The sequence below is a fragment of the Struthio camelus genome, chromosome 5, assembly GCF_040807025.1.
Source record: "Struthio camelus isolate bStrCam1 chromosome 5, bStrCam1.hap1, whole genome shotgun sequence".
NCBI lineage: Eukaryota > Metazoa > Chordata > Aves > Struthioniformes > Struthionidae > Struthio > Struthio camelus.
The window spans coordinates 58878068-58890511 of NC_090946.1; the positions used below are offsets into that span (position 1 = coordinate 58878068).

General features: G+C 51.3%; 1 protein-coding gene across 1 annotated transcript; it reads right to left on the reverse strand.

The window, feature by feature from the left end:
• Nucleotides 1-4646: 4646 nt before the first annotated feature.
• On the reverse strand, nucleotides 4647-8255 carry IRF2BPL (interferon regulatory factor 2 binding protein like). The gene has a single exon (XM_068946648.1). It carries the CDS (start codon nucleotides 7611-7613, stop codon nucleotides 5388-5390), a length of 2226 nt encoding a protein of 741 aa, XP_068802749.1. The 5' UTR covers nucleotides 7614-8255; the 3' UTR covers nucleotides 4647-5387.
• Nucleotides 8256-12444: the final 4189 nt, after the last annotated feature.

The window sequence follows — 12444 nt, forward strand, 5'->3', positions numbered from 1 at the left end:
GTGGGGAATTCTGCTCGGCTCCTTGAAGCTGCACAGACATGTTTCATGTCCCCGTTCCCATCCCCTGCGCAGAGACAGGCAGGCGGGCGGGGCATCACATGGCCGAGCCGGGCCGGGCCCAGCCGAGCGCCGCTCGCGTCGTGCTGCGGCGGCTCGGCCCGGCTCGGCTCGGCTCGGCTTGGCTCGGCCCGGCAAAGGGAGAGAGACAAAACGAAACGCCGGTAAAGCAGGCTCGGAGCCGATCGGCCCGGCGCCGCCGGTCGTTGCCGAGGGAATAGTGCCAGCTAGAGAAAAAGTTGCAACTCCCCATTGTTGTTCGCACTGGGGAAGGGGAGAAATGCAGCCCCCTCACCCGAATCGTTATTACACCCGATCAGTGAGGGAAGGGGTCGCTTTCCTGCCAATAAGTTGTGATTCATGGGCGATAGTAGCTCACACCTTTCTTGAGATTTCTTTGCAAAGGGTCATAAAAGCAACAGCGAGTGCATGTGGCCGTGCTGGGCTGCAGGGGGAAGGGCTGCGAGCGGATGCCAAATCAGCTGAAACCTAAGAAGCTTGACCTTCCTCACCTCCACCCCTGCTCCCACCTCCTCCAAATAACCTTACAAGGGCGCATCGGGAGGCAAGGCGCGCAGCAGCGAGGGGAATGCAATCCCAGCCCGTCAGCAGGCACGGCTCGGGGCGGGGGGGCGGTGAGAAAGAGAGAGAGCGACGTTTTGGGATGGCTGCAGCCACCGTCAGCAAAGCACATTCATACCAGCACGGTTCATTTTCCCAAGCCAAGCACGTTGGTCGGACTGTGCAATCTTGAACCTACCTAGCTCCGGGTTGCGCAGCCAGTCCGACCAGTTGGGAGACCGCACGGGCTGGACAGGCTGGTGACAAGCATCCTCCTCCTCCCATTCACATGTCTAACTGCTCTCTTCTGCTTTTCGCTCTACAATTCCCTGAATGGCTGAGGGGGAGTGGGTTTGCTGTCAGAAACTTGAAATGACATGTAATCTCCCGTGTTTCTTCTCACAGGGGTAGGCGAGCCTGTTCCCAGGGAGCAGAGCTGGCTTCCCGCAGAGCCTGCGGCCAGGGCCGGCGGTGGGGCTGGCTGCCCTGGGGCAACACGCCGAGAGGGAGACACTCGCCCAGCTCATCAGAGGAGCCGAGTGGTAGCCTCACTCAGCGCGCACGCACCTAATCCTTCTTTTAAGACATACACCAGGAAGAAGACCTTGTCTGCAATTCTTTTCACACCACCCCATCAGCAGAGGCATTCCCCTTCCCAGTCTGTATCACAGGCTTTAATGCAGGGACTGCAACAACAAAATCCCTGTACAGAGTTTTCAGAGACCCTGAAAATAAACCCAGCATTTTAATGCAGGGTCTGTTTCTACACAGGATGGCATGACTATGCCCTCTGCTTCTTCCAGGGGATGACTGTAAGGACAACTATATAGGTATAGAGCTATGTTTTGGGTAGAAAACGCATGCTGTAATGGATTCTGATGGCTGAACGCCAAGGGGGAAGCTGTTCTGCTTCAGGAATAGCCTTACAAGAGTCAGCATTACAGTGACAGTTCAGTACTCTGCTGCAAATCTACAGGATATGTCACTTTGGCAGAGAAAGAGGCTGCTAATGCACAACACACACCACCCTACTATGAATGGAGAATGGCTGCATACCACAAAAAAGAAAATGGCAAGAACTGGAGCAAGGGGAAGCTGCAAAGCGACTACTGCATAGTAAGCTGGGAAACTAGGAGCTCGGAGGAGACAAAGCCCTTTCCCTCGAGGGGAAGAAAAACTCATCTCGCAAGACACGTAAAGAAGACAACCCTTTTCCAGTGACTACTGCAGCTTTGCAAAAGCTATGCTGGCAGCCAGCCTACTTGAAGGGATTGCAGTTTCAAAACAATGTTAGTCCTGACTAGTTTGGAGCTCAAATGTTGAAGGGGGGGGGGGGGTAGGGGGAAGAGCATGCTTGTATGCACAACGTTACTAAGCAAATAAAAAAGATAACAAGATTTGCACTAAGTGACACCAGTTAGCATTGTGAACTCAAGGCTCCTGATGGAACTGCGGAGTATTTCCCCCAAACGGACATATCATCTCTCTGCTGCACAAACACTTCCAACTCCAAATCACACAGAGCTGCCAATGCTTAAAAACACAAACATCCAGTAACACACGTGTCCTAACCCATTTCTTAGAAAATAAGGCTGCAAGGCTATTAAAAGAAATGTCAAGAATAATCTAACCGGGGAGAAAAAAAAGGACTACTTGGGAAAATAAACCATTTAAATACTTCCCTATTACAAGAAGGAATGAGAGCACAACAAATGACCACCTGGGCAAATAAGCTCACATACATGATTTATTCAAGCAAACATTTGGCTTTACCTTAAATAACTGGCAAATATGGGGGAGGGGAGCATTACTGTAAGATACGGATATCGACTGAATCTCTGTAACTGAGATCACTCTAGAGCTCCCCTTTTCCTCTCCTCGAAAAAAGGTTACAGCTTGTTTGTCAACTGTGGGCATCTTCAAAAAGAGAAAAGCCTATGGAGTGGGTTCAAAGAAATGCTGGCTAATATGCCCAGACTGGCTGCTTAATGAGCCAGAGTAAAAGAAAAGGTCACATGGTTACAAAAAAACCCTCCATACAACAAATGCCCTGTAGCTATGGTTAACTTTAATTAACTGCAGTATTACAATTTACTTCAAGTTTTTTTTCCACATTATGCCCACGGCCCCTTACCTTTCCTTCGCCTGCTAAAAATCCAACTGATGAATCTCACAAGTGGGCTTATGTTTTGAAAATTCTGACTCTTAAAAGCTTTTGAAGATGCTCCTCGGTTAAAGAAAGCCACCAAAACGAGCTCTCTATAACTCTTAACTATTGATGACTGATTTAAAGATTACAAGAGTAGTTCTGATTATATAAATTAGGGTATTCACATTTCTCTGACATAATTAATGGTTGAATAGCCAGTAGCTTTTCTATTTTGATGGTATTTGCAATTCACATATGAATATTACTTCTCTCTCTACTAGGGTTAAACTCGAATTTCATCCTTGTGTAGGATTTTTTTTCTCTGTCAGTCAATAATGCACAATTTAAACCCCCTATCTCTCGATTTAGAAATGGAATTGCTGTGTGGTTAACTGCATGTTTAAAAATAATTTAAAATAGGATCAGCACAACACCATCCTCTCCAAAAAGTATAGTTTGTATCCTATAAATGACTCAAAACATTCTTTTTGTGCATTATGCACTCAAGTTCATTACATCAGAACAACAGGTTATGAGATTTTAAGCACCTGTGTATCACTTGGCAGAATTAAAAAAATACAAAATACAAGGTCATTATCTGAAAACACAAATACAGAGATGTCAAAGAACCAATCTCAGAACATAAGCCCTCCTCACACACGCACAAAATAGCTGGACTCTGTACCTACACAAGCGAGCAGAGATCCAAATGCACGCTAAGCAGACAAGGCTTCCACTACTCCGTTTATCCTTTCCACCAGGAACACAAACAAAAAATGCCTTATTAAGAGCAACCAGATACCAAATGTCATCTAGACTTTTTAAAAGTACCTCTTCATATCACAGTGGGATTTTTTTCAGGGATCTTAAATATTCAATAAAACCCAGAGCTCACAACCTGTGACACTCTTGCATCTGGAATATCTCTGTATTCTGTTAGTCAAACTGCAAAGGATTTGTGTACTGCTGCTGTTTTTGTTTAGGGTTTTCTCTCTTTCCTCCATTTCCCTCACTGGGAAGGACAAAGTTCACACTAGGTTTGTTTGCATTTTCTAGCCAATGTGAGGCCTGCATATTTACTTTGCCTGTTGATCACCTAGTAAGTATTCCATGGCTCTCCAATCTCCAGAAAATGCAAATGTCACATAAAATAGTTAATTATACAAAGAATCACAGACGACCCTTGCCAGAAGGAATGCATTTCAATTCAGTGCTTTAAGGAAGTTTCCTCCACCTGAAAACACAACACAACCCCTGAACTGTTCACCGACTCAGCTTATCAGTCTGAAGTCATTGCCTAGAAGAGGTAGCTACCCACGAGCTGCAACACCAACTGCAGAAGCTGTCAGCCCCCACTACCCATTTTTGCGTTGTGCTCAACTACAGTCCCGCATTATCAAGAGCCTAAGGCTGACACTGAGCTTCAACAACCACTTTTAAAATCAACTAAAATTATTAACCACGTGATGCTGGTTTTTTGGAAAGAGGGTTTAATCTCAAATCTCAAGCCTTATTAAATTGCACGGGCAAAGGATGCATCCTGTATTGCAAACACTGTTTGCAGCTGGAGAGCTTGGGGCGGAGGGAGAAGGGAGGAGGAAATGAGATGCAGAAACAGTAAATAGAAAATGCTTAGTCAGCAACTGTTACTGCACCATTAAAGGTGAAATGTAAATAGGCACAGTGCCAAGATTTAGATAAGTTTGATAACACCATCAACATCATCATCTTACTACATATATGTGGAAGTGTGCATACAAGTGCCACAATTATCACAACGAACTGCAGGCTCTTGATATAACTGAGACTTTAAAAAAGGCAACATGGCTGGCATATGCTGCCTAAGCTCTGAGAGAAATAAAACTTGCTACTCAGGAAGTATTAATATCAATTGAATTTATTACAATTTACTAAGCTCCAAGGCACATTACAGTGTTCTGTTAACTACAGAAATGTATAAAGGACAAACAGAGCATGTTTTTCATGTACAGCATTTTGCTCTACTGTTCAAAAGCATCCGTGCATCAATAAAAGCAAAAACAAAAAACACATGAAGATTAAAAACGTTCAGATCAATAGAAACAAACTGAAACATTTTCCTTACAAACTTGCAACAAAAAACACCCTCCCCCCAGAGCCACCCCACCGTTTTGCGAACAAAAAACAAAAACAAAAAGAAATAAAGTGAAAGACTAACACTCAGGGCTTGTAAAACATAAGCTGTCACCATTTTTGTAGCAATTTTTAGGCATCAACACTGGCCTTGGCAAAAAAAAAAATTTTTTTGTTTTTTTTTTGTGTTTTTCTTCTTCTTTCAGAGAAGTGCATACATTTACAAAAATACACACCAGCAGCAGGTAATCGCTAAGGGCTATTAACTTTGTACCTAGCCAACACACTGCCAAAGAAATGAGAACAGGTATTATGTAGTAACCAAACAATATTATATTCTGTTTAACAAAAACCAGCTCTATCCTTCAAATGAAGAAGAGTACATACCTTTGTTTCAAAATATAGAAACATACGACGAAAATAATGTCTATACATAAGACTAACTTTTGCAGTTTGTTATATTCACAATTCTACATCTTCAGGAGTCTGAAGGGATTGGATTTCCTATTCAAGGGTCTCTCTCCTTTTTCACTTTAACGTCCCCAGCTAAAATGGTAGCGATCTCGCCCTGCATAAATGCCCAAGGCACATTGGAACCTACTAGGGGGCATTTCTCTCCGCTGGGGCAGTAGACTTCACCAGTCGCCCCTTGGGCCTTGATGCTCTCTCTGGAACAAGGGAAGCAGAACTTGTGGCTGGGCACAGAGGGGCACTGAACAAAGTGGGTGTCCTCCAAGCGTTCGTGGCAAATGGTGCAGCACAGGGGCCCGCTGTTGGCCATGGGGGAGTCCGGAATGTTTTGGGGGTGCACTTGGTCCATGGCGGGGTGGGCGCTGGGGGGAGGAGGGGCCACTTGCAGGTTCATGTCCCCGTTGCGGGAGGCCAGGCGGCGCTGGCCCGGCACCGAGGCCGGCGACACGGGGCTGCTGCTGTTCCTGCGGGTGGACGTGGTGGAGTGCACCGAGCTGCCGTCCTTGGGCGAGTGGGCATTGCCCAGCGTGTCGGCCACCGACATGAGCGCGGCCATGGGGGACTGTCCGTTCTGGGGGGCGGACTCGGGCGGCGTGGTCCGGTTGGAGTGAGGCCCGAGGGGCGGCGGCGGCGGCGGCGGGGGGCCCCCGCCGTGCACCGCCCCGAAGCCCCCGGCCGACATGGTGAGCTTGAGCGCTTCGCTCTGGCTGGCCATCCACTGCTGCCGCTGCTGCTCGTCGCTGAGCTTCAGAGCCCCCTCGGCCGAGTCCGAGGGCTCGGGAGACGCTTTCCTCTTGCGCATGGCCCCCCCGCCGCCGCCGCCGCCGCCGCCGGGGCCCCTAGAGGCTGCGGCCGTGCCCTGCGCCCCGCCGGCCCCGGCGCCCGGCCGCGGCAGGCTCACCAGCGCCGTGGGCAGCATGGGGCAGCTGGCGTCCAGGTAGGGCTGCGGCAGCATGTCAGCGCCCACCAGCTCCTTAAAGAAGCGCACGGACTCGGGCAGCAGGTCCCCCAGCAGCCGCCAGTCGCCGGAGCCGTGCTTCTTCTCGTACTCCAGGTACTTGAAGCCCGAGGAGAGGCCGCGGCCGAAATCCTTCATGCAGTCCTGGTACATCTGCTTGGCCACGCCGGAGGCGCTGGAGAAGACGGTGCCGGAGCCGCTCGGGTACTCGATGAAGAGCTTCAGCTCATAGTCCATGCCCGGCTTGGAGACGGCGTCAAAGGCAAATACGCGGCCGAGCAGGGCATGATCCTTCTTAAAGCGCACCTCGTAGGGGGTGCAGCCGGCCAGCGTGAGCAGCGTGTCCCGCACGATTTTGGGCTTGCTGGCCCATTCCTCGGCCCGGTTCCGCAAGCTCTCGCTGAGCTCGGCCAGCGCCTCCGCGTTGCGCTGCTTCTCCTTCAGCTCCCGCTCCTGGTCACTGCTGGACACCGAGCCCGGCCGCTTGCCGCAGGCCTCGGAGGACGAGCCGCCGCCTCCGCCGGCGCCGCCGCCGCCGCCGCAGGTGCCCCCTTGGGAGGAGGCGGAGGGAGCCGGGGGTCCCCCGCCGCCGCGGCCGCTCAGCCCCCCGTGCGGCGGGGGCAGCGCCACGCCGGAGGCGGCCGGCCCGTTGAGCAAGGTCTGCGGCAGCAGGTTGGGGGGCACGTTCATCTGGGCGCCGGCGGCCCCCGGGGGCAGGCCGGACACCAGCCCCCCGTGCGCGCCGCGGCGGGAGGAGGACGAGGAGGATGAGGAGTTGGGGCTCTGCCGGTTCAGCTCCGGGGGCCCGTCCTCAGGCGGCTTGGGGAAGCCGTTGGGCCCCCCCAGCCCGTTGGGCAGGCGGGCACCGTGGCTGCCGCCCAGGCTGCCCGGCGGCGGCGGGTATTCGAAGCGGCTGCGCTGCTCGGCCGCCGCGGCGCTGAGCCCGTAGCGGTCCAGGCTGGACTGGGGCAGCCCCGCCGAGGCTGCCTTGGAGGAGGCGTCCACATGGTTGAGCTGCTGCTGGGCCGCCGCCGCCGCCGCCGCTTCCTTGGCAGAGAGCGGCACTGCCTTGACGCCGACCGGCGGCGGGGGGCCCGGGGAGCGGCCGTCCTGGAAGCAGCCGTGCGCCCGCTTGAGCTGCCGGGCCGTCTCGATCACGAACTCGATGCGGTCGGCGCCCTCGTAGTTGACGCAGCCGCGGCACACGGGCTCCGTGAAGTCCCAGATCATGGCCCAGGGCATACGGGGCAGGTCGCACAGGTAGCATGACTGTCTCCGGGACGACGACACCTGCGCGGCGGACATGGTGCTGGTGGCCGGGGGAGCTCCTGCCGCTGCTGCCGCTGCCGGCGGCGTAGGGGGCTGGCTGAGTCTTCCCCCCCCTGGGCTGTGGAGGGGGGGCTCTCCGTACCTGGTCCTGTTGCCCCTTTCAGCAGGGGAATCGGCTACGTTTAACTCACTCCTGCTGCCGGAGAGGGCTTCTTCTACCTGGTCCTGACACTGCTGCCCCGGTGGGGTGGGGAACCGCTTCTACTGCTCCTCCGGGGGGCTGGGGTGGGGGTCGCCTTCTAGCCGCTTCTGTTTCCCTGCGCTCTCTAGCTCTGCGCTGCTCCTCCTCCGGGAGGAGGCGGGGGTGCACGGAGGAAGATGGGGGGGTCACCTTCCACCCGCCGCGGCTGCTCGCACTTCGCTACGTGCTGATCCACCGCTGCGAGCGAAAGAGGGGCACCCACGCGGAGCTGTCCACGCGGGAGCGGCGGCGGCTTCCCCGAGCGCTGGGCGCCGGCGGTGCGGGAGCGGCCCCGGGGCAGCGGCGGCAGCAGCGTGGCGAGCGGCGCCGCCTGCTCCTCACTCACATCCTCGCCGCTGCTCGCAGTCCGAGCGCGGGGTGCTGCGCGCCGCCGCGTGTGCCTGCGCGCCCCCTCCTCCGCGCCGCGCCGCGCTCCCCCCGCGCCGCCCCTCCTCCGCGCCGCGCCGCGCCGCGCTCCCGGCCCGGCTCGGCTCGGCTCGGCTCGGCTGCACCCGGGCGGGGCCCGCGTCACCGCCGAGCGCCCGCCCCTCGCTCCCCTCCCCCCGGCCGGCGGCGCGGAGCCCACTTGTTGCGCGGGGCGCGCATGCCCGGCGCCCTGCCCGCGCCCTCCCCTGCGCGCCCGGCAGCTGGAGCGCGGCGGGGCACCGCGGGGCGCGCAGGCGGCCGCACCGCCGGCTATGTTTGGAAACTTGAACGCCAGATCGCGCCCTCGCCCTCCTCCCCGGCCCGCGCCGCAGCTCCTCCAAAGCGAAAACGCGGCCAGGAAGCACATGCACAATCCTTTTTTTTTTTTTTTTTTTTTCCTGGCTGGGCTTTCTAAGTTCAGATGTCTCGTTTTCAGGATTTTTTAAACCCGCGGATTGTTCCGTTCAGCCTCCCTGACAACTGCGCGGCATCCTGCCACCGAGGCTTTCGGTGGGATTTCCGTGTGCTCCGGCGGCTGAGGCAAACATGTGGGGGATCCCACGTTAATATCTCATCTCGTGTTTCTCTTTCAGTGATCCCGGTGACAGAATGACACAGTTTCAGTAAGCCCGTGACTACATCAGAAGCTCTTCCACTTTTGATTTGTTTGAATCAGCCATATTTGCTGAGTGTTTAAGGTTGGGCTGGGAAAGATAGTGCTGTGCGTGGCTCAAGGGTGTAAGGGAGGCCAAGCAGGTGAGCAATCGCTGTGATCTCATCTCACTGATGCAAAGGGACATAGGATTTCCCCAGAGCTGTGAGAATACACGGCTTTTTCTATTTCGCCTTTTAAACAGCTTGCTACCATTTGCATAACAGTGGTAACAGGCAAATTACTCCAGACAGCGTCGGCTCATGCAAATAAGTCGAGAATTCATTTCACAAGGAGGAAAACAAAATAAGAAAAAGCAAAGCCTCTTCTCCCGACCGCGATTCCGAAAGCCGCCCGCTCGCCGCCCGCCTCCGCGGTCACGCTGATGCCCGTGCTCGATAGGAGGGGCTACGCGCAACCCATTTTTATTCTCGCTGCAGTCGGTTTCTGTTTTTGCAAACACCGAAATTGCTGTCCACTTCCAAAGAATAATAAACTTTCCCTGCTGGGACTCGATTGCTAGGGGACCTGCCCGGCTGCTCGGCACGCTGCAGCCAGCATTGCGTCACTCGCACATACTTGGGCTCACGCAGGGTAACTCACTGCCCGGTGAGTCAACTCTCACCGGGGAAAATGTTGTTACACTCGGTGAATGTGGCGGCTCTTCCAGCTGGGCTGTGTTGGATAGATTTCTTTCTTTCAGTATTTCTTCGTGGTTCCTTTGTTGCTGAAAACACCGAAAAATGTCCATTACTGTTTTCCCCTCTACGTTTTAAAAGGACTTCGGATTTTCATGGCATGGTGCCACATCTCCCCTATATGCGTATACACGCACTCCCTCCAGCGATTTAGCACTGAGTATAAAAGATACCTTGTATTCTGTTAATGACATTTCAAAACTCACATGACAAAACGTTGTTTCCTCAAATAATTCCATTCCCTTCATATCGCCAATGCGTCTCATTTCCATTTTTAAGTTGTTTAAAATGTTTTATATGTGTCTAGTTATGATCTATAAAGCTGGCAAACGAATTTGATAGGTATGTGATCTGAATTCTTTTAAAGGGAGAACTTAATGAAATGCATACACTAAAGTTATAGAAATGGTAGAAGCAGGTAAAATACAGTGAGAAAACCAATTCTGACAAAGTGACTTTATTTTTTTATGGAATCTTGCAGAAGCAGCAGGTAGAGATAGAAAAGTCTTTGAATTATCTGAATCTCCTATACGCAAATTGGCTGAAGAAGATGAGCTGAAGGAGACTGGATTTCACACTTAAAAATTTCACACTTAAACCGTGGACATTATAGATGCTTCGCAGAAGAAGCAAGCTTCTACTAAAGCAGATGAAAGCAAGCTGGTTAAAGTAAAAGTCTTTGCTTCCAGCCATAGTGATTTAGTGACGGCAGTAGGATTTCTACATTAGTATGACTTTACTTGACTAAACAAGCATGTGCTCGCTCTGATTCATACTAGAAGGTCAGCTCCGCTCCTTTTACTGCCCTGTGTTGATCTTCATATGAGAAGCAGAACTGGGCTCTGGGAAAAGGTCAGCCCCTGCTTAAAAAACTCAGGTTGAGAGCTGAGGTTTTCCCCTTCATCCTGAGTGTCTGGAAATGCAGAACTGTAGAATATCCCGACTCTTATTTCAACCCCCAGCTTGTACAAACCCAACAAATGACAAGGCACTCTCTGTGCTTGAACCGCCCCTCACCCTGGCTCCTCACTCCACTGAATCCTGCTGCAAGAAAGCCCTTTTTTGGTAACACTCACCTCACAGTAACAGACAGACTTCTTGGCTCACAAGAGCAGTCTTTATAGTGGGTGTAAATAATAATCACCTTAGATATAATCTAGCCCCAGAAAACCATTTACAGGTGCTGTCAACTCCCTTTACAGTTTGTGAATAGAAAAAGAGCAGAGATTAGCATCTGTGACCCGACCAAACTGCCTTTACTTTTACTTGAAGGATACATAGTCGTGGAAATATGTTTGTTTTTCCGTAATGATTAAACCTTGATTTAAACTTTGGTCATGGGCACGTACTGTACCATTACGCAAGCAGCACTTAAGGATGAAGTGTCAGCATAGCAACGATATGGCTGGCTAGCAGCACTGGTGATCTCTGCAAAGCTGATTGATGAAGAGAACTGCAATGTAAATGCAAATAAATGCCACGCTGTGGCACCTTCACAGGGAACGAGTTGTCAGTATCAATCTAATCTGTTAGGGGAAAATAGATTGAACAGTGGCAATGTAACAAAGCTAAAATCTATGGCAGTACTCTTCCTGCAAGGGTAGCAGTGTGCCTTTCTGCTCACCTTCCGTCTTTCCTGCCCTTTATCATGCGAATGGTGGGGCAGGAGCAATCCAGATTGGTCTTGCTGGATTTATACTCAACATATCTGGTGTTTATTTAGCTCTGAAATAATCCAGGAATTAAAATTATGTTTGGAGGAGGAAAAGAGGAAGCCCAAACAATGAAACCATTCAGGTGCCTGATCTGTCTAAATGAAAGAAAGAAGCAAGCAAACAAAAAACAACATGAGAAAAAACAGACAATAGCTTGTTTAATAAGAGGGAGGGGAGTGCAAGGAGGGACCAAGCTGGAGCAGTGAACAATTGATACATATGTATTTCTTTTTGCACAGAAACGCGAGTCAGCACTTTAGATGCAGCATTAGGGATTCTGTGTAGATTGCCCAAAGTTTACGACCTGCCAGCAGTCCCAATGGCCAAGGAATATAATTTCCACTATCTGAGGTAAAATCTACTAACTCCTTCCTTTCAGTGCTACGATAAATATTACTGTCCAATAATTCCTTTCCCTTTATTTCTATTACCCACTTTAAAATAAAGTACACACACGCACACACACACACATCCGCATAACAGTAAAATAGCAGGTGAAGCTGGGATTTAAAAGACGGAAGGAGTGATCAGAAGAAGCACGGAGTGCGTAAATACAAGCCGACCAGCACCTTTCTTAGCGCAACTAGCAGGTATGAGAAGTAGAGGGTGCAATGCACCATGAAGGAAGAAACAACAAACCCATGTAGCATATGCCTGACTAAAAGCCAGGTCAGCTGGGCTTTGTTCTGTGTCATTCCTGTGCATGAGCTTCCAAAATACTGGGATTACTATTGATCTCGATGCAGAAGGAGTATTGTTTATTATTGATCAGCAGTCCAGTGTTAATTATGCAGCATATAGAACAGCCCCAAAGTTTGCAAGCAGTAGTAATTAGGAGCCCATGATCTCGGCAGTTTGGGAACAAATGGTCTTGCTCTAAATGCTCACAGCCTGGGAATACGTTTAACTCTTTCCTGCTCACTTTATGAAGTTTTGGCACGTAATCAGTGTAGCAGTCTCAGCAGCTAGTTCTTCTGGAGGCGCTCACCTACAGAAATGGCTCTTTCTTCAGTGGTGAAAACTACAGGCTGCAAGCTACAGCTGGAAAAAATACAAGAACCAGAAAGGAAGAGCACTGTTGAGAGTGTGATTTACATGGATCTACCTCAGTACAGCAAATAAAATAAAATCCATC